This window comes from Varanus komodoensis, unplaced genomic scaffold, assembly GCF_004798865.1.
Source record: "Varanus komodoensis strain SLA01 unplaced genomic scaffold, ASM479886v1 scaffold26, whole genome shotgun sequence".
NCBI classification, from domain to species: Eukaryota; Metazoa; Chordata; class Lepidosauria; order Squamata; family Varanidae; genus Varanus; species Varanus komodoensis.
The window spans coordinates 14,338,273-14,366,252 of NW_025335684.1; the positions used below are offsets into that span (position 1 = coordinate 14,338,273).

At 52.3% G+C, this 27,980-nt stretch overlaps 2 protein-coding genes across 3 annotated transcripts in view; one reads left to right on the forward strand and one right to left on the reverse strand.

Moving 5' to 3' along the window:
- Positions 1-3,000, forward strand: part of CLUAP1 (clusterin associated protein 1) — a 59,202-nt gene extending 56,202 nt beyond the window's left edge. For both annotated transcript variants that reach the window (XM_044433714.1, XM_044433715.1), the window contains one exon: positions 762-3,000. In XM_044433714.1, the coding sequence (XP_044289649.1) occupies positions 762-920 (159 nt within the window). In that variant the 3' untranslated portion in view covers positions 921-3,000. The remainder of the gene's footprint in view (positions 1-761) is intronic.
- NLRC3 (NLR family CARD domain containing 3) lies at positions 2,336-27,845 on the reverse strand. Its single transcript, XM_044433712.1, has 17 exons — positions 27,499-27,845; positions 20,957-22,697; positions 17,994-18,080; positions 16,588-16,671; positions 14,409-14,492; positions 13,690-13,773; positions 12,675-12,758; positions 11,806-11,889; positions 10,441-10,524; positions 9,068-9,151; positions 8,772-8,855; positions 8,140-8,223; positions 6,432-6,515; positions 5,994-6,077; positions 5,707-5,790; positions 4,156-4,239; positions 2,336-2,470 (listed from the first exon to the last, which is right to left on the reverse strand). The coding sequence occupies exons 1-17, from the start codon at positions 27,545-27,547 to the stop codon at positions 2,380-2,382; spliced, it is 3,060 nt and encodes a 1,019-aa protein (XP_044289647.1). The 5' UTR covers positions 27,548-27,845; the 3' UTR covers positions 2,336-2,379.
- Between the last annotated feature and the right edge of the window lie 135 nt (positions 27,846-27,980).

A 27,980-nucleotide genomic window follows, 5' to 3' on the forward strand; every position in this document is an offset into this window, starting at 1 on the left:
GGCTGTGGCCCGCTTGTTCTGCGGCAGTTTCTTTAGCAAAGCCGTACCGTCAGTAGGAGGCAGTGACAGAAGTGAGCAAGTAACAGGCGATGGGCAATAATGGCGTACAGATGGAGGCACCAGCAGGTGCTGCAAAGCCATTTTGGGAGGCTGTTCTCTGACTGCTCTCAAGGATGGGGGCGGGGTGCTACTTCACACCCAGTTCTAGAATTGAGGGCAAGTAGCAGCCAGGTTAGAATCAAGGAACAAAACTTCCTAAGTGTGTTGAGAAAGCAAGAAAATCTGTTTATGCTTAGGGTTATATTTATTATAGAATTTTCACATTGGCTTCTTTAAGGAAGGGCCATGCTCAGGTTCCTTCACAGAAACTGCCTCCACCCAATTTTCAAAGATTTGCTGTGCTTCACTTTCAAACCTCTCAGTCCTCATGGAAGACTTTGAGAGAGCACAGAGGGCAGGAAAGCCCTGTCACACTCTGGATCTAAGCTTGCGTTTGTTTGAGTTTAAGACTGTTGATTTTACTGATATCCATGCTTAGTTAATCAACCAAAATGGGTATTATTTATGGCCAGTGGCCTACCTCTTAATTGGATTGTTGAGCTTGATTTAATTGACTAATAGCTCTTATGTTACTGTTGCTCCATTATTGCTGTGTTCTGCTTATGTGCACCTGATTGTTCTCTACCCCAAGCCTTTTGGAAGTTGGCAGATTTTAAAAACTAAAAATCCAGATCATAACCAAACGAAATGTCTCCCTGCAGGAAGACTCTGAGGACAGTGAAATTGATCTGGATGATGATGAGGATGATGAAGATGACGACGATGACTTGGAAGATGACAGCATCGACATCTGTCCTGACAAGGCCAGTCGGCGGGTCAGGAAGCCCGAGCCGCTGGAGGAGAGTGACAATGACTTCTGAGGAGACTTGGGGAGAGGGAGTAGCCACGGCATCTCCTGAGATAAATCCCAGGGAGCCCACAGAAGTGAAGAAGTCAACCCCTTCCACTCATATAGTGCTTATTCTAAAGGGAGGTTCTGTTGATAGCAGTGAAAACAATCGAAGCAGTAATATATCTTAGAGCTCAGTGCAGCCAAACTCCTTAGCTGTTATTCATGAAATCTGGCTTGCTTTGGAAAGAGGCCAAAGCTGAGGGCAACTGAATGATCGTTGCTTGAATGCTCTGAAGTTCCCCTGTGCCAAAAGTCTTAAGAGCTCCTAGCAAGAAAAATATGTGCACACATGCACACAACCCCAGTTATGCTCACAGTCTAGTAGCAAAACGTGGGTTAGACTCCAGGGAAAAAACCCTGACCCTTTTTGATACAAGCATGTTTTTACATGGTTTATGGATCATTCACCTTAACACTTTTTACTTTTGAGTTCTCTGGACAAAGACTGACTCCTAAACGACCAGCCAAAGTGCACCATTATCGGCAGAGAAGGAGCCTCTCCTTTTGTCGGAGACTCAGGCCAGCTTCCTCAGCAGCTCAGCCAAAACCGGTATTTCCATTATCAGGTGATCAGACTTGACTAGGCTGGCACGATTCCTTTGATAATTCTGGGGCTGTTTCCTTCCTTTAAACGTGGTTAATCTAGACTCAATTTCTTGCCCATGGGTCCAAGAATGGAATGCACCGAGAGTTAAGCAGACTCTGGAGAGAACAGGAAATCCAGGGAAGACAGATTTGGACTTAAAACAGTTTTTATTGCTTAAAAATAATTTAAAAGAAATAGACACTTTGTTTTGTTATTCATAGCCAGCAGGTTTGATTGAATATTTTCATTACAAACCTACCAATGTCTGGATGCCTCTGTAACTTTGGAGATATTTTGGAACATCCTGGCCTATAATATGAGCAAGCGGGACCCATTGTACCTGTTCTGTACTGAAGAGTCTTTGGTTACTTGTGTCTTGCAAGCTGTACTTTTTTATTCAGAGGTGTTCTCAATTTCTCAGACAGTTACATTCCCATTTCACAAATAAATGTCTCTCCCCCCACCCACCCCCACCCTTCTTTCTTCGTGTGACATTTTTGATGCTTTGTATGTTACCTGCTGTCAGCAGTTACAGATTAACTACTCTCTTCGGCCAAGATGCAGGTCAATACATCAGCCACCTTTTAAGTCTGCTGTGCGAAAGAGGCACCCGAGAACCTCCTCTGTAGGCACGATGTGCAGAAGAAAGATACCTTGAGGGTGGGCCACTCCTGTCCACAGCCACCGTTGGCCTAGGCCACACCCCCACCTCGGACTGTCCGGTACAGCAGCCTGTTGCTCCCTGAGGATCTCGCCTTTCACGGCACGTCTCCAGCCCAAAGACCGGGCTGGAGGAAGATGCAGCATCCGAGCTCCCCGACCACCTCCAGCAGAGCCCTCCTCACGTCTCTACAACACAGTCGGGGGCATTTGTTCTGATGGCGTCAGCAATCACTTTGGCTCCGGACTCGCCAATTCGATTTCCTTGTAAGCTGTGCGAGGGGACAGAAAGCACCTCTTAGCATTGTGCCCACTCTGTGGCCCTTCTCAGGACACATTATCCTGGTTCAGGCAGCACAACAACCCACCATGGGCGATCAGCTGTGATGAATGGTGTTGTAACCTGAACTCGACATTGCTTCAGTAGGGTGGCTCATTTTTCCTCAAACGAGCTTCCCTGAAAAGCCCGTGGCTTCTTTTGAGGTACTTCGTACTCACAGTAGCCTCTCCTGTCATCCAAGTCAGGCAGGGCGGTTTCATCACGGATGGTTGAAAAGGGGCACATTTTCTTCCCCACTTGTGAACCAGCTGCTTGTAATCTACCCAGAGAGCTTGAAGGAGTGTGCAGGGCTGCCTAATTTAGTTTTTGTCCTCACTGTGTCTTGCCTCCACACCTACATCAAGGTTTCTGAAAGGCTTCTGAAGAAGGAACCTCTATTTTTTTAACCAAAGTAGTGTAGACAATGGTTTGACTCTTGATCTTGTACAAGCCATTAAAATGATCTGGTGTGCAAAATGTCCATTCCTTTGTGCACTGGATGCTTACCAAGATTAATGCACACACCCTTTTGTGACATATCTCAACTGCTCGCTTGTTCTTCACTAATAAACTCTGCCCCAGTCTCCTCTCCACAGTGCCCTTGCCTGGGTGTGGGAACCTGTGGCCCATCATCTGCCCCCTCCCCGCTCCAGAGCTGGGGGCCAGTAAACCCACATCTGATGCAGCATTTCCTTCCAGGCACCTGCATATCAGAGCAACTTTGCTTAGCGTGGTGCATTTTTCACCATACTCCCTTGTGGATCCTGCAGTGGAGGCAGACACCAAGGCAGCAGCCCCACTTTCCAGACCCCGCCACAGAAGCACCGCAGAAGTGGGGCTGCACCGAGCCTGCAGTCCTGCCTGAGCAGGAGTCAGTCCACCACTGGCAGGAATGAGAAGCAACTCAGCACTGTCAGAGATGAGTCCAGATGTGCAGGCAGAGCTGCAGAGTGCCAGGCATGGTCCTCTTTCCCCACGGTTCTCTTACGTTGCTACAAGACTCTGTGCCCTCTCCTTCCCCCCAGTACTTCCTGGCCTGCGGGTGGGGGAAAGCTACAGAAATCACAAGTGCCATGCACAGTATCGCTCTGTGGAAAGCTGGCAACTACCCTGCTTGGTTGGAGAGACAAGGCAACGGGCTCTGCTGCTGGGCTTGGGATTGCCTTCCCCCAGTCAAGGATCAGCCCACGAACACCACCTCGTTTCCACCCCATGATTCCTCGTTCTTACTGCCATCCACTGCACAGCACGCTCTACCAAGCCCAAGCCACACAGTACCCTGTCTGCAACTACTGCAAGAGACTCGCAGCGCTCTTCCCTGCCCCACAAAGATACCTTTTGGCACCCCACGGGTCTGTCCTGCTGGCCCTGCAAGCAGCCTGCTCCACGGCTGTGTCTAACTCGCCAGCCACATGTTCCCTGCATCCAAGCAGCCCGTTGCAGGAAAGGCGTCCTGGCCCTTCAATATGCAGCACGAACCCAGAATTCTGGTTCTGTGGCACATGCATGGATGTGTTGGATGCCCTAGGCTGTGTTTGTGGTGGCCAGGCTCCACCACACCCTCCGTTGTCAAAATTGGTGGAGGGCCCTTGAAGACCACTCGGATTCACCCTTTCGAGACAAAACATGTTGGCTTACTTGATGTAGGTCAGGCTGTGGCTCCCTGTCAGGGCTGTGGCAATGCAGATGGCCCCGTCCATGCCCAGAGCGTTCTCTTGGAGGCTGCGAACAGGAGGCCAAGCACACACAGCCTTAATTCATACGCAAGGCCTAAGCATGTTTCATTTTATGTTTATCATTCAAGATCTATTATTGGTCTCCAAAGACCTATGCCTGGAAAAGCTATTTTTACAAGACTAGTTGAGCCACAGTGGCGTTCTTCCAATTTCTCCCCAAGCACTGGAAGGAGTGCTGGGGAGGAGAGGAGGAGAGGCCTGTCATCTTTGGGAATAGCCAGCCTTGGAACAGCATCAATCCCAAAAGCAACGGCGAGCCCCGCAGCTCTCCAGGGCTGCTTCTTGCCAGCCTTGAGCAAGGTTCGGGCTTTGTTCATTATGGCTGGATTTCAGGTGCATTTCAGCCTGTTTCCAAGCAGAGCCTATAACAGTGCAGTCCTAGAGGCTGCTCTTCCAATAGCTGAGTGCTCTGAATTTGGGCCACAGCACTTTCATGCCGTGCTGACAGGAGAGCAGAAGAGGTTTGCGATGGCTTCTAGCTCTGTCCCTTTGTTTGAACTGCAAAGAGCAGTGCGATGGGCCCAGCTGACTGACTTTGTATGGGCATGGGCAGATGATTTGCATCCCAGCTTTTTCCCTCCCGGCTTCATCAGCAAGCCATTTTTCTCTTGCTCAGATTTTTCTTGCAAAGAAGGGAAAGGGGAAGGAGGCCCAGAATCCAATCTCTTGCATACTCCTAGCTCTCTCCATAGACCCAGAGGAAGAATCAAAGAACAGTAGGGTTGGAAGGGGCCAAGAAGGCCATCGGGTCCCACCCCTGCTGTTGCAGGACACCAAGTTGCACCATCCCACTCAGAGGGCTGTCCATGTTCTTTCTGAATGTCTCCAGCGTGGGAGAGTCCACCACCTCTCCAGGCAGCTGGTTCCAGTGTCATATTCCTCTGACAGTGAGGAACCTGCCTGATCTCTAGCCTGAATCTGGGTTGTCACAACTTGGGTTGATTATTTTGTGTCCCACAATCGGCATCAGTAAGATCTTGACCTTCCTCTGGTCGCAGCCTTTAGGGTACTTACACAGGGCTATCATGTCCCCATTCAGCCTTCTCTTCTCAAGGCTGAACATGCCCAGTTCTCTCGGTCTTTCCTCACAGGGCAGTGATTTGAAATCCTGGATCATTCTTGTTCCCCTCCTCTGGACCCTTCCTAACTTTTCTGCACAGCATCCCATGGCACTCACCCAGAGCAACAGCAGTGCCCTCGGTGCCAAAGGTTTGGGGCTCAGCAGGACCTGCAGCCACTCGCAGTGGCAGGCAAGCACCTCCCCCAGTAAAGGAAACCTCAAGCAAGAAGGCCCATTGTTCTCTTTGAATACCACAACAGCCCAAGTCCATCACAGAAACATTTCCATCGCTCTAGCCTTCCTGGACCAAGTGCTTGTCTGCAGCTCCCATCATTCCCAGCCAGCGAGGGAGTTGTACACAAAACTCATCTGGAAGATCCCTGGTCTACTTACTTGAGCTTGCGAAGGGTGCCATTGACTTTCAGGGCACTGGCCATGGCCTTGGCTCCTGACAATCCGATGGTGTTTCCCCTCAAGCTGGAAGGAGGCATGCAAAAGAATCGCGAGGTTAAGCTCATGAGTCTGACATGCAAAGGGTGCAGTGGTTTAGCCCAAGGCCGGGGGCAGAGAGGGGAAGCAGTGCAAGCCAAGCTGGGATCCAGCCATTGCTTATACCGACCTGCCAAGACCCGTAAGCGCTAACTTTGCTTTCCACATGGAGAGGACTCGGCAATACTCACTCTAGCGTTTCGAGTCTTTTGTTAATAGCCAAGGCTTCTCCCAAGGCTCTGGCCCCACTCTCGCCGACCAGTGCTGCCTGGAGGCTGAGACAAAACGAGATACGTCGGGGGCGATTCGGGCCGTGCGAGCGCCACCTTGTTTGTGCCGGGGACAACAGGGCAGAGTGAGGCGAGCCACGCCACCCTTCCCCTCTGGGTGCCCCCTGCTCTTCTCTGGGGACAGCAGCAGCTGGGCATGCATCCAGACGTCTCCTCTGCCCCCTGTGCAGCATCCCTGTGCCGTTCCAAGACCCGCACATGCCCCACCTGTGGGCCCAAAGCCACGGCACTCCTGTCCCGCCCAGGTTTGGTCCGGGGCCGGGCAGCGCTGGCCCACCTCCCCAGCCTCACCCTTCCCCTGAACAGGCACGCTGCCCTTGCGTGCAGGGGGAAACTTACTAGAGATCAGTGAGCGTGGCGTTCACCCTCAGGGCAGAAGCCAGGGCCGCAGTCCCTTCGTCCCCGATGGCGTTTTCCTGTAAACTGAAGCAGCAGTGCGGGGATCAGTTTCCCTGCATCTCTCTTTCTCCAGGGAGGAACTCACCTGTGCACCTCTCGGACGTTATCGGGCCTTGCAGGGAACTCCTGACAAAAGGGCAAACACGTTTAGGTTGCCCCGGGAGAAGTGCAGCTTCAGAATTACAGAAGGCAGCAGTTCTACTCTCCTCTGTCCTAAGCAGGCCTCACCTCGAATATGTTGGCCTGTTCTGGACCTTCAGAAGGGTTCTGCTCAAGGTCAGAGGAGAGCAGCAAAGCTGATCAGGGGACTAGGAGTCCTACGAGGAAAGATTGGACAGGAGGAGCATTTCTAGCCTTGAGAAAAGAAGGCTGGGGGGCACATGATGGCACTCGTCAAGCACCTCAAAGGTCGTAACACAGAAGAAGGCCACAACCTCTTCTCCACCCTTCAAGTCCACAGGTGTGAAATAACAGGCTTACTTTAGCTGCAAATTGCAGCTAAAAACCATGAAGCAGCTAAAACTCCCTAACGGTCTAGGTAACACAACCAACCACAAAGAGTATAGACATTAAAGAAATAATAATAAACAGCTATTTTAAATAGAAGTCACGGCAACTATATTTAGCCATTTCAACTGCTGCCTTCTGCAGGCTTTTCTGTTTCTTGCCATTCGTAAACACCATCAAGTCGCAGAAATATTAAACAAAGCTTCATTCTCAGGCACAGGAAGAGAAATCCTGAGTCTTTATCCAGGACAATGTTTAAAATTAAAAACTTAAGAAGGGCCATGGTGGAAGAGACCAGAGGAGACTCAGAGGGGATCTGTTGGCGACATACAGGTATGTGAGGGGGGTGTCACACGGAGGTGGGTAGAGGCCTGTTCTCCCCTGCAGAGGAAGGCAGAATGCGCTCCAATGGAGCAAAGCTCAGGGAGCCAAGGTTCCATTGGATGCCAGGAAGCACTTCCTGACAGTCAGAACCCCAAGGGTGTGGAATGGGCTTCCACGGGAGGTGGTTCAGGCCCCATCGTGTGGGTGTTCAAGGATATTACTATTATTATTATTACTATTACTACTACTATTATTATTATTATAGCAGGACGTGCACATGGTGGGCATGTCGTGAGCGGAGCCGGCTGGTGCCAGAGGTCAGACTAGATGGCCCGGGAGGCCCCTTCTGACTGGCTCTGTTTTCTATGTTTCTATGTTTCTAGGTCCCAGTCAGCAACCAGATGCCCTCAGGGTCCCACAAGCAGGAAGGAGTGCCAGCAGCCTCCCACCTATGTGCCCCCACAACCAGGTTATAGGCAGACCACTGTGGATCCTGGAGGGAGCATGCATGCAGCCATCAGGACCAGCCTTCTCCAACAATTTGCCAAATCCTCTTTAAAGCCATCCAGATGAGTGGCCATGGAGGTGAATGGCATGCTTGAAGTGCACGAAGAAGCCCTTCCAGACCTGACCCCCGACCTCTCCATGCAGGGCTGAGGGAAGGACTCTTGCCAGGCCAAGGGCCATCTAGCCCCATGCTCTGTGGCCACACTGACGCTTATGGGAACCATAAGCAGCGCAACCCCCCATGATCCCCGGCCAACGGTCTACATAGGCAAACAGCTTCTGGTGCCGCCAGACAAAGAGGTGGACCTACTCCAGGAGGGTGAGGCTGTTGTTGAGCTGCAGTGCTTGGCTCAGGGCCTTTGCCGCCATGGACTGAACAAAGTTCCACTGCAGACTAGGAAACAGAGAGACAGAGGAGGTTAATGTCAGGATGCCGAATGCGCTACTTTCCTGAAGGTTCGGCCTGCAGTCCTCCTCAGCCCTGGCCAGCATAAAGCCAGTGGGGAGGGCTCGTGGGAGTTGCAGGCGAAGACTTGGGTGGGCCACAAGTGGCCATTGAGCGTAATTACACGCTACAGCCCTTCCTGGGCTGTACCATTCCAGAATGCAAACGGCCTGTGCAGGGTGTGTGTCACGCCGGAATGTAAATGTCATATAAGGACACATAGCAGCAATTCTTTGCAATGCAAGGATTACCCCAGCAGGACACCCTCCCACTAGCCAGGCACTGCGCCAGCCTGGAGCTTGAACGCTTTGGGAGAACTGGGCAGGTGGCAAAGATTGCTTGCATAAGCCCCACCACCCGTGGGCTCCCATAAAGAGCCGTTCAGCTGCATTCTGTATGATAAGCTCACATTTTCCAGGTCTAGACTAGAGGATTCTTGTGACATGCTACCAAAAGTTACATGTTCCAGTGATATACAGAAACCCCCAGAAACTCACTGCAGAGATTCCAGTGCCTGGTTCTCCTTCAGTGCCATTGCAATAGCCTGGACACCTTCATCGTGCAGCAGGTTGGCGGCCAAGCTAGAAGAAAAATCCACAGGAAAGGGGAGTTGTCACACCATAACTTGTGAAATGACAGCTGCCCACCTCTCGTTACGACTTTGGCCTCTTCATGGCCCATTTTGGCTCCTTACCCTCACGGTCCCAAGGATCTTTTGTCTGTCTACAGCGTATAACAGGGCTGTTGAACTTCAGAACTAATAGGCAAGAGCAGATAGGGCTAAAGTACTCACTCCAAATTTCTCAGCGTGCTGTTAGCTCGAAGGGCTCTGGCGATCTGTCGAGCTCCCTCTTTGCTTATGGAGTTCTCCCGCAAACTTAAAAAAACACAAGGAAAAAGACATTGCCATTGTCTTCCAGATGCTGCCGTCATGTTTTAGCCTTCTTGTCAATCTTACCAAGCTTATCTCACCAAAGGTTAATAATATCTATGATAATAATGATAATAGGATAAAATTATAATAATATCATTTTGGCTGATTTCTAAAGAAAGAGTATTAGAGTGAGATCTTGAATAAACCCACAAAGGTATTGGTCATATTTATTTAAAGCATTTATTAATTCAGTTTGTGAGACAGAACAGGCAATTTATAGTGTGGTTTTAGGATGACTGTAGTCCCAGTGTTAAACCTGGAGAAATAAAAAAGCACATCCACTTTGCCAGTTCTTGAACCTGTTGGGACTGGAAAGGCAACCCTTTCTCTGGTCAGGTTGCAGCTGCAGAACGGTTTCCTCGCCCCCAGCAGGACAGGTGGGAATCAGTGTAATTGCCAGTGGCCTGGCCTCTCAACCACCTATGAAGGTGACTAAGCAGGTGCTTTGAGCTGTCAGTCCATATAAGTGTGGAAAGCAATTGTCGCTGCGCATGTCAAGCTCTGTCCACATACTGGAGCTTCACACAGAATGCAGGCTCTGCACATTTCTATGGGCTTCATTTTGGGTTAATGTTTTTAGGATTCCATAGTCCAGTCGAAGCTATTATGCTCAAAAACCTTGCACACACTTTCAGCAGAGCTTCCCGCTGCCTCACTTTCTCCTAGGAATTCTGTTCTTGCAGGGCCAATGCAGCACTGTTAAGTCAAGTTTACCCAGATGGGAGCCAGCATTTGAAAAGGTCTGACCATGACCAGAGAGACCCACATTCAAAATCTCATTTGGTCTAGAAACTCACGGTAAGGCTTGGCCAGCCACAATATTTCACTCGGCCTGGCCTGTGCTGGGGATCACATGGGCTGGTATGTAGGGCTTGGCAGGGTTAAAAAGCAGTGTCCAGAGTTCCTTCCCTGCCCGTTTGATTCTCACAACAGCACCGCAACGTCAGTGCCCCTGTTACAAAGGCACCCATTTTCAAGGCAAAAAGGGGCAAAGCTGGTATAGCAGCTGAACCATCTTCCCAGAAGCCTAAATTTGCCACATTTTGGGTTAAAAACATCTTGAAAATTGTGCCAAGCAGCCCAGTTGCTCCTTCCCCCAAAGAACAGTGGGGTGATTCCCCTGATCATTGCCAGCTTTGAAGACCCACAAGTGGGACAAAGCCACAAACGGTGGCCAAGGGACCAGATGCACGGCAGGAGTCAAAGGCAGCAGAACCACGGCTGGGACGTACTTGAGGGTGGAGAGTCCCTTGTTGGAGCAGAGGGCTTGCGTGAGCGCGGTGATCCCGGTGTCACTGATGGAATTGCTCTGGAGACTGAAACGAGAAAGAGGACCGTGGGAGCCGGTGAACGAGAGGGATGCACCTCCGGGATTTCTGCCTGATGCCAAACCGTGGGGAGCTCTGTGCTCAGCTTCCTTTTGCCTGAAAGAAGTCCTCAAATGGCTTGTCTCCATGGTGATGGTGGAGGTGGTGGAAGCTCAATTTATGCGCATTGTTCCTCTGTGCCTTTTGCTGGAGGCCAGCAAAACTCTCTGGGCTCAGGCTTACGAACAAATGTGGGGGGCTCCTCAGACCCTGCCTCAAATGAGACTTCCCCACGATACCGAGTCCGGTGGACTTGGAGGAGGATGCCGCTTTCCTGAGAGCTGCTGCCGTCTCCCACAGTCCCTCAGGCTCTGGCCACCTTGGAGAATGCAGCTACAGTGAAGGAGCAGGACCCTGGCTCCCTCTTCCCTGCACGGAAGGTCAGAGCCTCGTTGCAGCTGCAGCCCGGAGAGGCTGGCGGCGAAAGCCTTCCGTGCAAAGGGACCCGGCAGGCACGGGTGTGCCCTCTTCTTGGCTAATGCACAAGTGGCCGCCCTCTGGACTAAACAGACTGAAACTCCTGGACTAAACTCTGTCTAAGCCACAGAGTTTTCTCCTATTACCAGAAAGTATGGCAGACAAGGCGGGCGGGATCAGCTAGAGCCAACTCCTGGGTGGCCTGCAAGCTGGCGTCAAGGCAGCCTTGCCTTATGTGCTCACCACACCGTGGGCCGCAGTGAGGCCCAGAGGGCCGCAGCTCAGCCACAGGGCAATTCCCTGCGCACAGGAGGACCCAGCTCCAGGCCCCGGCTTCCCAGGTCGGGCCGACCAAGGCCCATCTCCCGGCGTCCTGAGAGATGGCAGGCTTCCCATGGAAGGTGCCTTCCATCCAAAGGCGTCCAGTCCAGGAGAGTCCCACCCAAGCCTGCTTTAAGCCAAGGGGCCCCGCGATGAGGAAGCCCTCCTGCTACCCCTTGAAAATTAGCACCCGAGCCTGTCTCTGCACGGTCCTTCTCAGGATGGCGAGACCTGTTGGATTTCCATTTCCATTACAGCCACTGTCCGTAAATTTGCATCTGCGCACAAAATTGGCAGGCGCAAATCCCATGAAGAGTAGCCTCTAGAGAGCGCCTGCCAGGCAGGGTTGTGAGCGTTCCTGAGTCAGCTGAAGGGCTGGTCCTCTCCCAGCACAAGGCAGCGCTGTGCGCCTTCCAGGTGGCGCTGCTCTGCCAGGATGGCTTTGCTGCAGCACCCCCTGGAAGGGGCGACAGGAGCGCCCGGGGGACTTACTCCAGCAGCAGGAGGGTGTGGTTCGCCCTCAGTCCTTCTGCCAGGGCTGCAGCGCCTGCGTCTCCAACAGAGTTGCTGGACAATCTGGGGAAGCAAGAAGCAGAGAAGCGTTTCGTGTGGTGCTGGCCAACTGAGTCCCGCAGCCCAAGCCAGACCCAGGAGACCCGGTTCTCTAGGTCAGCCTTCTTCAGCCCACACGTTCCAGATGTTTTGGGCCTCAGCTCCCAGCAGTGCCAGCAGGCATGGCCCATGGGCAGGAATGGTGGGGCTCACCATCCACAATATTTGGAGGGCATCGAGCTGGGGACGCCTGCCCCATGTGAGGAAGGCCAGGCCAGGCCAGGCCAGGCCAGGCCAGGCTGGGTGCTCTCTGGCTCTGGCCAAGGGGAAGAATGTGCCTCCACATCACCGCCTTGCTGCAGGGGTGGGTGGAGGTTAGGGTGGAAAGGTCTCCGGCCCTGAGATCATCCCCGAGGCTCCTTCCCCGGAGGTCCCCAGCTTTCCACTTTGATGGAAGCAGAACTGAGCACACAGGAAGCAACTGTGTCTCCCTCCGCACCATGGGCCCATCCGGCCCAGAACCGTCCACGTCGACTGAGAATGCCTGGCTGGCTGCCCACAGCACAGCACAGAGCAAGAGGCTCAGGATCAGCTGCCAGTCCTGACTGAACTTGGAATAACTTGTCTTGTGCTTCAGGCAGCAAAATGTGCCTGCTGGATTGTGTGCATGCGTACTGCTGCACCAGGGCCCACGTCTCCAGGGTAGTTCTGCATCAGACTGCCTCTCGATGCTCTCCAAAGGGTGCTGAGACCCCTTGGAGGGCAACGGCACCACCTCCTGGGCTCAGCATCTTTCCCCCAGCTCTTACATTAGCTCCTTCAGGTTCCAATTCTTCTTGAGTGCATCCGCTATTTCCTTAGACCCTTGGGGTCCCACAGAGTTCTTCTGGAGGCTGCAAAAGGGTGAGATCTTTCATAAACATGGAGAGGAAGTCCAAGTCCATGGAACAGCACAAGGCAAACAAGCTACTTCTCTGGAGCAGGGGTGGGTAAACCCAAATTAGTTCAGGCAAGTGTCACAGGGCACGGGTCCCCGCTGAGGACATGCACCCCTGTATGATTGGACCCCCACTTGTCTCCTCCCCTGCTGCAGAGAAGCCTTTCAAGGGGGAGCAGTGCTGGGGGGGGGGGGTTGTCCTTCTCTCCCCAGCAGCTCTCTCTGTGCTGCAAGTGGGCCTTTTTAATACCTCCCTTGGAAGGGAAACTGCTTTAGGAGGTCTGGAAGCCAGGAGCCAGAAAGCACAGGGCTTCGTTCCCTGGCCTAGGTGACCGAACAGAAAAAGGGGAGAGCGCATCCGAGGGTCAGCTTTCCGAAAAAGAGTCACACACATCAGAGGGCAAATCTGGTGTGGAAATGAGAGGGCCTTGCAAGGTAGGGATGCGGGCTAATGGGAGGGCAGAGCTGAATCAAGGGGTACGGCTGCCCCTGGGCCGCACTACTCCAGGCTGCATGCGGGTGGGTGTTTGAGGGGGCTGTGTGTGGGTCACTGCCCTCGCAGGAAGGGGAGCCACTACAGGTGGAGTTCGCACATCAGCTAGCACGTTCCCTCCTCTGCCGTGCAAGGTGCTTCGGTTTGAATATAAGAAAGTGCTCGCACGTGCAAAGCCGCTCCTCCCTCCCAGTGCAGTCTGAAGTGGGTTGGTGGGAGAAAAGTTTCATCCCACTGGTGCTGCTCTGCGCAATAAACAGGGCCCTTGTCCAAGTCCCACAGGGATGTCAATCCCAAAATGGCAGCAGCGCCAGCTGCCAGTTACAGGGACCGCTGCCCGGGAAGGAACTGGGCGGTCCGAAGGAGGTGGCCTGGAGGAATCACAGGTACGCACTTCAGCGTCCTCAGCGTGTGGTTGTGGGCCACAGCATTGGCCAGGCATTTTGCGCCGTCTTCCTTGATCTTGTTGTTCTGGAGGCTGAAAGAAGAGAAGAAAAGCCGCTCTGTTGGCTGTCCAGCTGCTGATTCCAAGCTATGACAAGACAGACCAGGTTTGGCCAACACAATAATCCACACTCGGGGCCGAGTATGAGGTGAGTGTGGCTTCTTGTGGAAACACGGGCTATTGTGTTGTCTGAACCCAGCTGCACTAAGAAGCCATGGTTTGTTAACCATGTACAACCCATGGAGAGAAGCCAAGGTTTGCTGTTGGGTTATGAACTGTGGGTTTTTCACCCACATGGCTTGTTCTCTTGGCTGGGTTCACATGACCCAAGAACTCACAACCCAGACCTAACCCTTGAGTGCTGATATGCAGTCAGTAATTCTGACCGTGCCGCTCAATAGTGGCTATGCCAAATGTACACCCATCTCCGTACTGACGTATCTCAGCGACTGTTCAAAATGGCCTGCAGAACCTCAGACCCTGTGACCAAATCTCGCCTTTCTGGGGTCCCAATATAAACCCCATGGTTCCACAACTCCAGTGTGGCCTTTGAACATGCTGCTGAGAAAGCACACAACCAGACAACAGCACAATCATGTGCTGATGCTCAGCCTCACACACAGGCACCTTCTCTGCCTGGAGAGAGCAAGGCAAGAAAGTCCACTTACTTCAGAGAAAGCAAATATTGGTTGATCTTTAGTGCATCTGCAAGTGCCTTTGCTCCTTGGGATCCTATGGAGTTACTTCGAAGACTTGGCAAAAGGCGAGTGGAAGGAAGGAAAGACCAGTGTTAGCCACAAACTCGCCTATGCCCCTCCCCCAAGCAGTGACTGGGAATAGAGACCTGGTTCACACGTAACAACAACCCAACGCATGGGCTGATTCTGAGTTATCATTGAACTGTGGGCTCTTGTTGCACCATGGGTTGTCATTATGTGCAAACACTGCACTATGGAGTTGCTAACCATGAACAACTCAGGAAGAGAACCCATGGTTTGTTGCTGCATTGCAAACTCTAGGCTATTCCTGGGTAGCAAGCTGTATTTAAACCATGGTGCTGGGCTTGCACATAATGGTATTCCCTGATTCAACAACAACCCATACTCTGGATTCTTGTTGCATGCAATCCAGACCATATTCTTATTCTAGTAATTTCCAATAGGGGCAAGGTTAATTTTCTGCTTGAATATGGCCCTTCTGAATTTATTTTCCCAGTGCGATTCTCCCCAGATAAATTGGACATCAACTCCCATTAGCCCCAGCAATATGACCAATGATCAGGACTTCTATCAGGGTAATCCTGAACATCTGGAGGACACCTGGTTGGGGAAGGCTGGCTTGGGGCTTCAAAAGGTCACCTGGCTTCCCACTTTGGCTCTGCCCACAGAAAGGTTTTGCCTGAAACCTGGGTCGCCAAAAGTCCCATCGGTAAGTGAAAGTCCCGCTGATGCGGGCGCTGCTTCCTGCAGGAAGGGGACAGAGGATGGGCAGGGGCAGCAAGCCGGCTGGCAGCTGCCGGTCCCACCATGACGCGGGACAAGCACCGCCATCTGGACACAGGATGGCCTAGGGCAGTGGTGGCGAACCGATGGTACGCGTGCTACGGGGCACACAGAGCCCGCTCTGCCAGCACGCAAGCCAAGTCGCCCCAGCATCGCCCCAGCAGCCGAGCATCGGATACCAGCGCACATAGGGGCCATGCGCTTGTTTGGAAAGGAGTAGCGACGCCAGGCAATGATGTCACGAGCCGCGACTCATTAGCTGCAACTTGTCCGAGCTTTCGCATGGCCGGTCAGTGCGCTGCCAAGGAGATATATATATATATATATATATATATATATATATATATTCATATTCGCTTGGACTGGCTGTGAGTTGTTTTTTCTAGACTAAAACCTCAGCATTCAGGTTTGATTGCAGTGTTGGCACTTTGTGATAAATAAGTGGGTTTCCGGTTGCGGTTTGGGCACTCGGTCTCGAAAAGGTTCGCCATCACTGGCCTAGGATCACAGCGCTCTCACGGCTGCTCATTCGCTTGTGGGCCCCGTGCAAGGGCTGCCGCAGAGCAGGTGCTCCGCAGGGCTGCCATGCAGAGAGGCACCGTAAGTCGGAGAAGACTTGACAGTGGCGAGCAGCGGCAGTGAAGCTTCCAGGTGCGGACAGTATGAGAGCCCATGTGGTGCAGCGGTTCAGAGCAGGGACTGGGCCTCAGGTGCCCCGGGTTCTAGCCCTGCTCCACCGTGGAGCCAACTGGGTGACTTGGGGCCAGTCACAGACTCTCAGCCCAGCCTTCCTCACAGGGTGGTGCTTGTGCAGACCAGGAGGAAGAGAATGATGTAACCTGCTATGAGTTTGTGGTGGGGAAAAAAGTGCTAATTAAATTCTAACTAAATGAATCATTCTAATTAAATAAAGAAATATTACTACTAGTGGTACTGCTTAGTAGTAATTTATTTCCAAACCAACAAGAGACTATGCTCTTTAACCTTTAAAACCCTAAGTGCTTGGGATGACACCTGCCCACACCTGTACAATTCCTATTGTTCAACCCAACAATGAGAGCCATTAGAGTGATAGTTCCTAGTAGCAGGACTTGCTCAGCAGGACCTCTTGAATGTCCTCCACAGGGAGATTCAGCCAGGCTTTAAAAAACACAAAGCCCAGAAAACACGTTTATGCCAGCCTGAATTTTGGTGCTTAAAAAGCATTAGCTGCTGCTGTGTGAATAATTGGAATTTGTATGTTCATGTTTTTAGAATATTATATGCCGCCTTGTTAGGGCAGCGGATCCCTGAAAGTGGGTTAAAATATTTTAAATACATAAATGCAGACTTATAAGATACTTACTCCAGTGCCATCAGGCTCCTGTTAACCATCAGGGACCTGGCAAGAGCTTTAGCACCTTTGTTTCCAATCTGGTTTTCTGCCAAGCTGTGCAAGGAGAGGAGAAAATTGTGAAATGCGTTTTCCAGGGCACGTGAACCATCCCGAATTCACCTGGCCTGCGATTGACCCTGCTAGAAACACCTAATCTGATAGAGCTGCTTCAAGGAAAGCTGGCAGCACTAATGATCAAGGTGCCATTGCTGTGAGCCAATCTCTTCCATTCTTCGGATTTTCTGCAGTAAGAAAAAAGATAAAAGATACGATGGAGAGGACAGGCAGGCTGCAAGAGAGAGGCTGTGCCACCTCTGACTCCCTTGCAAAGTCCCAGTCGGTGGCACAGTGAAAGCTTTGCCCAGAAGGCCAGCAAAGCGGGGGGGGGGGGGGGGCAGTTGATCATGTGCTGGCTGAACTTTGTGAAAGAAAGCTATGCCCACTTCCAGTTTGGGAACTAAGTTTGGCCTGAAGCTGAGCAAATAAGGGGCTAAGAGTGCTAAGCGTATCTTGGCTTTGTGGCAAGAAGAGCTGCATCAGTTTCCGGCGTGAATCTGCCTTTCGGGCCACGGTCCTTTGCAGCAGGGGTTGCGGCACAGTCCGGCCCTCTGGGCTGGAAGTGCCTGGCGCCAGGGAGCGAAGTGCGCCGGGCCGTTCCTTTCCTCTTCCTGCCCACCATCTCCTCTTCTCGGGTCTCCTGCCCTGCACAACAATGGGCCGTGGTCTGCAGGTTGCCCCAGCCTGCCACACGAACATGGGAAGTGCTTCCTGCTGGTCCAGGCATGCTCCCACGCTGCTTCTTATTGTCAGCACAGCCTGGCTGCAGCAGGCCAGGGTTTCGGGCAGATTTTCCAGCCCCACTTGGGGGTACGAGGGCCCTTCCCCAAGCAAAGCGGGTTCCCTCCCAACTGAGAAGAAACCCACTGACGGAAGCGGCTCCCTCCTGGCTGACGGAAAAGTCTCTCGGTGCGTGTACAATGGAATGAAGGAAGCATTTTTGGAGCAGCAAAGAACCTGCAGCTTGGCCCAGAGAGCAAACTCTCCGGAAGGTATCTTTAGTGGGGCAGGAAGGTGCTCCGCTTTTAGAAGGGCTCTGCTATTCCTTTGTCTTTGTGTATTGCTGGCCTTCCCCAAGCTGCCGCCCTCAGATGTGTGAGACTACAATTCCCAGCCACATGTGTAGAGGGTGCTGGGTTGGGGAAGGAGGAGCTGCACCCCTTTCCTGAGGTGCCCCATGCTATTCCTGTGGGTGCTAAGGTTCCCCCTGGTATCTTCCCTGGAGCCCGGCAGACCCCCGCTGTAATTGGGTGAACAAACCAGAAGCTGGAACATTTCCTGAAGAACTCTACCCCGCACAGGTGACAACGGTGCCTCACCTGATCTTCTGGATCTGGCAGTCCTTTCCACTCAGCACGCTGCCCAGCAGGTCCATGGCACTGTCTTTAAACTGGTTGTAGTCCAGCCTGGATAAAAAGCAGAGGGCAGGCAAAGGGCGAAGAAAGACACAAGAAGGAGAAAGAGGAGTTGGGTGACGGGGGGCAGCAAAATCTTTGAACATCCCAGTGAACGTCCATGTCCTTTGGAACAAGACGGGGTAGAGGAAGATCTCTCCCCCCCCCCCCCCCCCCCCCCCCCCCGTTTGTTCGTTTGTTTCAGGGCTGTGCTACTGAAGGCAAGAGGTTGGGCTCACGTGGCCACAAGCAACCAGCACGAAATCTGGCCTTAGGGTGCACGCTCTTTTCGCCCCCAATATCCCCCCCTCCAATTCCCCCCCACTCCCAATCCCAGAAATAGTTCTGAGAGAGTTAGCCAGCACGCCACAGAAGAAGAGTTCCTCTGGAGCAGAGCAAAGGCCCAGCAAGCCCAACTGGTGGAGGTGCCGTCAGTGCGCGCCCAGGAAACTCTTCTTCTTTCCATCCAATTCAGCTGAAGCTGCGGAAGAGTAAATCAGGATCCAGCCACAGGCGTGGACGGGACGGAGGTCCAACTAACAGAAGCTGCATAAAAAGGATGCCTTGCAAAGGCGCCTTGTTTGCCAGCCGAATGGTGGATCCTGTCCTAGACGTGCGGCACTCCTCAGACCGCGGTGAAGAGCCTCAGTCCCAGGGGCCACATATGGCCCCCCGAGGCTCCCCAGATGCCCCTTTCCCTGGTCCTCCGTCCCCCCCTCGCTCGGTTGTCTCCTGGCTTCCGTGCAGCTCCCTCACGATGCCACCAGCACAGTTGTGGAAGGCTGACATTGCTCTCCTCAGCCTCAGCCAGTGGTAGCAGGAGCTCGGAACGGAAGCCCCCCGGCACTTTGGCCCTGTCGTTTGGCCTTGGCCCCGGCCAGCCTGCCATGCCCAGAGCTTCTCGAAACGGAGCCAGCCCTCCAGCCACGGCTGGGGCTGCCACCTGCTCCACTGCTGGAACTGGAAGGACACAGGCCACTCCGGGGAACTGGCCAGCTTCGGTGTCCGGCGGAAGGAAGCCTGCCTGAGCCAGCGGTAATAACGTTCAGCTATAAGGAACCGGGCTTGGGGCTGCTCTGAGGACTGCTCAGGAGCCTACGCGGGGGCAGAAGGCGGCAGCAGGTGCCCTCAGGAGCGGGGGCGATGGCTGTCCAAGCTCTGCGATACCAGGGCTTGTGCCAGGAACCAAAAAGACCTGCGGCTCAGACCCACAGGACAAAAAAAAGCATGTATTTGCTTGTGCTAAGATTTGTTTGCTTGTTTAAAGCTTTTATAAACCATCCCTATACTAGTGTCTCGGGCCAGTTTACAGCAAACAGCAAGTAAAATAGAAATTAAAATAGCACAGCGTGCAGTATAGAACACATGAAAACCAATTGGACATTAAAATAATGGGAGAATAAAAAGGGGTTTGCCTGGCTGGTGCCAAAAAGAAAGAAGCATTGGCACCAGGTGAGCCTCTCTGGAGAGGACATTCCACAGTCGGGGTGCCACCACAGAGAAGGTCCTCCTTCGGGTAGCCACCCTCCTCATCTCTTTCAAGGAGGGCTCCTGGAGCAGGGCCTCCACCTCAGATCTCAAAGGGCGGGCGGGCACACAGGGAAGGAGGTGCTCCTTCAGGTACCCAGGACTCGAGCTGTTTAGGACTTCATAGGGCATCACTAGTACCTTAAATTGAGCACAGACTTCAATTGGCAGCCAGTGTAAGCAGTAAAGTCTCTGTATGTGTCTTCAGAGCTTCCCTATCTATTTGCAAACAGGGATGTAGGGTTAGGGGAGGGGAGAGGAGAACATCTGATGTCAGTGGCGGGGTGAGGAGGAGCTCAGTCTGAAAGGTTCTAGGATGGACAAGCATCGTGGGCCAAAGCCAGCTCAGCCAGGGAGACCCTCAGGGTCCTGAACCTTGATTTCAGCAAGTGCCAACCGGCAGAGGGGCTCCCTAGTGAAGGATTTGGGGCACCAGCCTTGTGGGCTGACCCCCAGCGTCACATGTCTGTGTGACGCCAAGTGCACTGGCCTTCCAGCCATGTCTTTTCCCAAGTGCTGGCTTTGGCTTTGTGGCTTAGGACCAGGATGCCTGAAGGACCACTTGTCTCCATAAACGACTGCCTGCATGTGAAGATTTTCAGGGTGCTGAGGTCCCGCAGGTGGCTATCGGGGAGACAAGAGTGGCACCCCGGCTGCGGAACACTCTCCCTCAAGAGATGCATCTGGTAGCCCATCTAGGGCCCTTTCGGCATCAAGCAAAGAGCCATGTTATTGTCCAAGCGTTTTAGACATTGTTCTAATTTTGTTACTTGTTGGATGCTGTTCTGAGCTCCATGGCCTCTTAGTTTATTATGACTGGATTTTATGGCATGGCAATTATTTTATTCTTTCTTATAAACCACCCTGGTCATGCCTATAATAAACAAACAAGCAGACATTTCCCCCCGTCAGCAAGCACTGGCTTCCAAGAAGCACACGAGAAGAGCAGGAAGGCGACTGAGCTCCCTTCTGAGCAATTCTCCCACAACGGACTTTGAATTTGGGGGTTCACTTTAGCTATAATGTCTAATCACTACCAAGAGACTGTCTTTCTCCTCCTCCTCCTCCTCCTCCTCCTCCTCAAAACATTTTAATCTCTTAAAGCCAGCACTACCTCTGTGGCAGGACATTCTGAAGCCCCTTCCCCTAGTTCCCAAAACCTTTCCCCTAATTCCCAGTCAATTACTTGGTTGGGATGATTCCATGGTGGTGGTGGTGGGGAGGGGGATGCACTCTGCATAACCTCAGAGGCACTCCCTTCCCTGCTACGGCTTCCGCACTCACAGCTGAGAAAGGGCTCGGGGGGGGGGGGCAGCGCATGTCTCCATCCTGCTCTGTGCGAAGTCCTCAGCGTGGCCTACCTGAGATTGTTGCAGTAGAGGAGCTGTGAGAGAAGACTTTGGAAGGCATGATGGGTGAGGCAGTTGGACAGGTTCGCCTCCTCCGCACACACCTCTGAGGTCTGCAGGAGGTAGGCCAGGGCGGAGCAGTTGGCTGGAGTCAGCATCCCGGACAAGCTCTCGCTCTTCATCGCCTCCTCAACGTTCGCGGCAACCTCCGTGCAGCGGATCTCGTGCAGGCACCGCATGAGGTTGACAGTCCTGCAGGAGACTGCCTGGTCCACACCCAGCAGGCCCTGCAGAAGTGTGACCGCCTGGCTTTGGTAGCTGTGCTGCTCATCTCGCACCAGGAACCAATCAGCCAGGGCTTTGTTCACCTGTGGGGAGAGCAGGCCAGCCAAGAAGCGCACAAAAATGTCCAGGTGCCCATCCTCAGACTGGAGAGCTCTCTGGACAGCATTTTTAAAGTGGTTCAGGAAACCCAGCTTTGGCCAAGACATGCCATTCTCCACAAAGAGATCGAAAATGGATCTCTTGGCTGAAGTAAAATAATAGATAGCTGCCAGAAATTCCTGAAATGTCAAGTGAGGGAAATGGTAAATGGTGGAAAAGGAAGTCTCTTCCTTAAGCAAGAGTCTGCTGCTCAAGCTGAGATGAAGAGAAGAGAGGTCTACCCCATAGGCCTTCACATCCTGCTCGTGAAACATGTATTTTCTCTTGATCAGGCTGTAGAAGGCCAGTCGGCCCAAACAACTCATCATCTTCTTGCAGTTATTCACCACCTGTTCTATCTTGAGAACTTCCTTTGGTTTTCCGGGCCAGTCTCCACACAGAAGCATTTTAAAGTGGTAGGAATAGATTTCTGACAAAGTCTTAGGAACAGATGACATGTCTGGAGCATGGTCAGCTGCTTTTAGAAAGTAGCCAATAGAAGAGGCACAGACCCGGCAAAATGCTGGCACGGTGCACATTATATATAAAGATCTGTTGAGCTTAAGATGATGCATCACACAATCTGCTAGGCTTTGGTTCTCAACGAACATGCGATCCAGGTAGCCTTTGATGTCTTCATCGCCAAAGCCCTGTACTTCAGTCATGCAGTCCACTAGGCCGCCAGGGATTTGGCTGGCTGCTGTGGGCCGGGAAGTGATCCAAAGGGAAAACGTTTGTAGCAGGTTGCCTCGGATGATGTTCGTGATCAAGCTGTCCACTTGGATCTCCTTTCGAACATCTGTGCAAACAGCAGTGTTGGAAAAATCTAGCAGAGTCTTAAATTCATCCAGTCCATCCAGAACCAGGAGTACCCTGGCTGAGCCCAGGGAAAGCGAGTGTGGGTCAGTCAAGTGTGGGGCTGCCAGCCGGATCAGCCTCTCGGCCGAGAGTTTATCATACGTGTTCAGTTCTCGAAATGTGAGAGGCAACACAAATGTAAAATCCTTGCCAATCTCTCCCTTTGCCCACAAATGGACAAAGAGTTTTACCAAAGTGCTTTTGCCAATGCCGGCAACTCCAATAGTCACAGAGATGCGTGGAGGGATGCTCAGTTTGGACAGGGGTAGAAAGAGCTTCTCCAAAGGGATCTTCTTGGAGGCATTTCGCACGCCTTTGGTGGTTTCGATCTGCACAAGATCATGCTGCCTCTGCTGGAGATCGGTCAGCCCTTCCACAAGGAGGAGGTCAGGCAGTCTTTCCCAGGGGACGAGCTCTGTGCTAGCACCGCTCCAGGCCTGGAGAGTCTCCATGTGCTTTTCCAACATCAGGTCTGTGAAGAAATGCGAGAAAGACGCATTGGCAAAGACCTTAGGCAGACCCTCTGCAACCCCCCACCCACTTCTGTGACTGCAAATTAGAGGAGCCCAAAAGAAGTCCAGTAGAGGACCGCTGGATGAGAGCCTTGCTAGGAAGGGGATTCACCCAATCTTCAGAGGAAACACTCTGGAGAAGAGGGTTCAAATCCAAAATTGCTTTTCTAAATCCTCAGTGGTTTCCAGAAATGTTAACAGGTGAACTTTAGTGTCCAGAGGCATGGGGTTCCAGCTGAAGTATGCCTTCCGCAGCAGGACCACCTGCACACCTCCATCCATTAGAAGAGTGCTATGATCGTTGCCTGGAACCCTTAGTGAATTCAGGTGTCCACTGTTCTCCCTTTGTGGGAACCCTCCACTGTTCTTCGCAGAATGCCTGGGAGATAGTAATAAACAAGGCTTTATCCATGGGTCTGGTGGAGAAGAAAGGAAGCTTAAGGGTTCCAGTCCATAGCTGACGGACTGGAAAGGAGCGCGGAAGCAGAAGTAAGCCTGAGTGATCAGCTGCATAACTCTCAGATACTTCCAGTCCCACCAGGAAAAACCTCTGACGCCTTCCCTACACACATCAGTTCCCACCCTCTCATTCCCCTCCTGCCTATTTCCACTGGAATCACCCTCCACTTTCCATGTCTTCCAGAACCTGAGCATGCACTGACTTGGTTCACAAGACTCAAGGGCCCATCATGGGTAACTGGCCGGTGTCTCCTCTTTCTGGGTAGCTGGAGACTCAGGGGAGTGTTGCAAAGACAGAGGCAGTGAAAACCATCAGTTCATTGTTTAAACGTGACAGGATCACATTGCCAAGGGGAGAGATCATCGTCCTTCACTTTTGGTGTTCAGCTTTTGGTGTTTGGACCCTGGCAACTATGTGCAAGTTCATCCCTGTTCAGTCTCACCCTCTCAGGTTCCATGTACGTTACCTACTCCCCTGAGCTGCTTGGAAACGCACAAGGAAATTGACCAGGCAAGACCTCGTACATCTGTCAGACCACGTCGCGAACTCCCACCCTGCTAGGCATAATTACTCAGCCGCAGTTCAGAGACAAGTCAGCCTCCACCTGCTCTCTGGCTTGTGGTGCTGGGTGAACCAGGTCATTTGGAAGATGGTGTGTCTAGCAGGCTTGGCTGTTTGTTAAAGCATCAGTCCTAGATGCGCCTCAGCGTTCTTCATCAGGGCTGTTGTGGCGGGAAGGGGAAGCGCGACCTTTCCCACCCATAGATGATAATCACTCCACACCCTCAGCTGCTCTGCAGCCAAAATCAAAAGGAAATGCCCCTATTTGAGCCAGCGGAGCTTGTCCCCCGTGTCCAGCGGCACAAATCACCGTGCGGGTGATTTTCCTCAGGATTATGCAGGAGGGTTCAGGCTCCGCCTCAGGCACGCTGCATTTCAACGCCATAGCAGTGCTGGCAATAGTAGCAGCAAGACCTTTATTGGCAGCATGCGTTTCAGTGGAAATTGAGGTGGGGTAACGACTGGATGATGATGAGGAGGAGGATTTTTTAAAATTGGAGCTGAGTTAGAAACATAGCAACACAGCTCTCTAGTCTGACCCCCGGCTCCAGCTGGCTCCACTCATGTGATCCCCAACATGTGGCTGTCCAATCTTTCCTTGCAGACCCCCACTGAAGGGGCCTCCATCAGCTCCCTTGGAAGCCCGTTCCATATCCTGGGATTCTGACCATCAGGAAGTCCTTCCGTCCATCCAGCCTGAAGCCTGTTTCTTGAGCTTTGCCCCACTGGAACCCATCCTGCCCTCCACTTCAGGGAAGAACAGGTCACGGCCCTCCTCCAGATAACATCCCCTCACATACCTATAAGTCCCTAAAAGATCCCCTTGGAGTCTCCTCTTCTCCAGGCTAAAAAGACCTGGTTCCCTCAGTCTTACCTCATATGCCATCCCACCCAACCCGGCTACCATTCCTGTGACCCTGCGTGAACTGATTCTAACCTAGCTATGTCTCTCCTATAATGTGGAGCCCAGAACTGGAGGCAGCGCTCCAGCTGTGGGCGCATCAGAGTGGTATCAACACCCCACTAGATCTGGACTCCTCCCTAGATCTGGAGTTGCAACCCTGGCCATCTTGCAAGCAAGCATATCAAATATTGATGGCCTTTAAACTTACTGTGCTTATTTATTATTCTTATATTATTACGACTACTACAGATTTCAACCAGGTCTTGCTTCCAAGATGAGGCTGGATCAGAACTTTGCTCCACCTGTTATAAATATTTCCCTCACATATTAGCACAATTGGTGTACAAAACAAGAACAGTGCAAGGCAGGATTGCAAAATAATAAGTCTCTCCCTTTGTGTAAATGTATGTGCATGTGCCGCCTTGGAAACATCTTTTCACGAAAAGCAGCTAAAACCTGTGTTTGCATGAGATTTTCTTTCGTTGTCACATTAACTGCTTCTTCGCAGAAAGGCCTTCAGGGAAGATCACACGTAAGGCCAGAACTTCACATTATCCTTAGAAACAGACGCTCCTAAACTTGGACTTCAAGGGGATGACTGAAGGGCACGTGGCAGTGCAGGAATTCCCACACAAGAAGGCAAGTATCCCACTGCTCAGCTCCGTGAAAATGTGACCTCACCTCCTGGGGCCAAGACAACCAGTGCCCACGTGAGGAAACCCTCACCAGCCACACCAATGACGCAAACAACCTGGACACTGTAACTCATGCCGTTAGTCCTGGATTAATTACTTTAGTGCCTTTGGAAAGCTTGTTGGGATGTCAGTGCTGCAAAATGCTTCTGCTGGCCAGCGCACAGTTTCCTATCAGCTTGCACACCTAGAAGCACCCACTTTGGACCACCTCCACTGGATGCAAAGACTTGACTCTGACTTTTCAAGCCAGAGTCTCAGTTAAATCAGGTAACGTCTCTTCCCCTACAAGTCCCCCAAGCAGTTAAGATATACAAGTTTTCCATTTCCCAGTGGCCACTGCAAACAGCAGGGTCTGTTTCTCTTGCGGCCTCAGTGTGCCGGAATGCCTTCTCCAGAGGGCTTCCTATGCTTCCTTCCTTTCCTCAGGACAGCCACTTCAGCAGCGTCAAAAGAGATGAAATTCATTACCAGAAAGAGAGGACAAAACAAAACGCCAATCTCCTTAACAGTTACATTTACAAATTGTAGACAGATAACTGCACCTTTGGAAACGACGACAGGAATTTAGATAGAAATACTATGTCTTTCATCCTGCCAGAAAAGACTGAACCTATGTGCCTGCTCAGGCCTGCAGTCCTCCGGGTCTTGACTGTCGATGAGTCACATCAAGCCCCCTTTTGCTTCCACAGCAGTTCTTTGATTTCCAAACAGACCTGGAGCAGACAACACTTCAACTAGTAAAGACACCTTCTAGTCTAAGACTATCTTCTGCCTGCTTTTTAAAACAGAGGACAGTCTAACTCCAGGTGTGACTCTTTTCAAGTGGGATCACGACCCCTTTCCTGCTCAACACCCATAGCTGTTAATCTCTTCTGCTGTAGTTTTATTTGCCCGTGTGGCAGGACTTCTGCTTGGAAAGCAATGAGCTGCTGTCACCTAAAATTAAAGTCTGTTTGCAGTCCTCATGACTCTGAGTAAGAGGCTGGGTTCAGAAGGACCCTATCAAGCTTCATTTTGTCTGTGGCTGCTCGTCTCTGGAGTCTCAGGCAGAGTCCTCCTTGGATCACAATGGGAGCTTTGCGCCCAGAGCTGGCGTGATGCCGCTGAGCCTTCTGGAGGAAGCAGCGTGCTCCTGGCAGGTCTGAGGTTGCATTTCTGCACTGGCAGGGCCCGCATGATGCAATGAGCAGCCACAGGCCTCCATGGGTTTGCTTTGCCGTGCTGGCCAAACCTAGTTCTGGGTGGTTGATCACTGTGATTTAAAAGACCCCCCCCCCCCCACGGTGGACTGCCGTGTCATGGAACTTTGGGGGAAATGCCAGAGCAAGCCAGGCGGTCAGCAGCAAGCGCAGCTGATGGTTGCCTCCATTTGGAGCCATCGCCAGAGATGTCCCAGCTCTCCTGCCCCCAGCCCAGAGACCCTCCCTCCCGGCACTCGCACTGGAGAAGAAACAGAATGGGGGACTCATCTGGGGGGGGGGCAGCTGATTGCTTCCCTTCCTGCTTGCTCCAGGGAGAAAACCTCTCTGGTGTGACCGGGAAGGGAGCTTTCCCCTTTCCCACTCCTGCGCCAATGGCTTCCTCTCCAGCAGAAGCAAGAAAGTGGTCCAGGCCAGGCTGTGATGTGCCCAGGAAGACCATCCCCGGCCAAGCCCGCTGCCCCACTCCTGCTCTGAGCCACTCAAGTGTGGGGGGGAAGGGGAGACTTCTCTGAAGTCGCTCAACCAAGAGGGGGGAAGGGAGGACCACTCTGTGCCCACTGCTTCTCTCCCCTGTTCCCACCTAATTCAGCCCCCCTCCTGCTCTGGCGGTGGCAGTGGCGGCAGCTTCTTGACAGATGTGGCAGGTCAAAGTCGGTTTGCCTCCATGGCTCTCCGTGGGAGGAGCCTCGTTCCTCCCTCAGTGTCCCAGGAAACCTCCTGGAGGAATGAGCAGGGAGGAGGCGGGGAGGGAGCAAAGCAGCCCCTGCGGCCTCTTGGGGCACTTGCCCGACGCCTCCTGAGGGCTTGCCACAATGGCTTGCCGTGAGGCGCTAACCCGCCCGGGTCCCAGTGGTCTTCTGTGGTGCCCTGTGGGACTGGCAGGCTACCCTCTCCCAGGTGAGACGAGCACCATCAAAATGAATCCCATCTTCTTCCTACCTTCTCCAGATCTACATCTCTTTCTTGCAGCCTCCCCAGGATTCTCCATTCAGTAGGTCTCACATCTTGAGCAGAGTCTGCAATGTTACTTCTGCCTCCAAAGCTGTCTTTTCAAATTCAGGATGGATTACAAAGCCAAACCACGGGGTTTTGAGGGCAGATTATCTGTGTAATGTGAATCTGGTGGTCCAGATGGTCTGGAGTAAGAGAGAAAATGTGGACCACAGTACAGTCTTCTGTCTCGGCTGAAGATTTCAGAAGGCTTCTACAGGGAAAAGGCAGCTGTTTTACACGTGCTCAGCCCAGAGAAAGCAGAGCAGCAAAAAAGAAGATTTGGCTTTCCTTGTCTGCACTTTGCTGCTGATGCTGTTCCAGTTGAGCAGCTTTTGTTCTTTTTGTTCTTTCTCTTTTGCTAATTGCCTCTTCCTGCACTGTGGGCCTAACTTGCTCTTCCTTCCTGTTTGTCTGACTAGCTGCAAGAC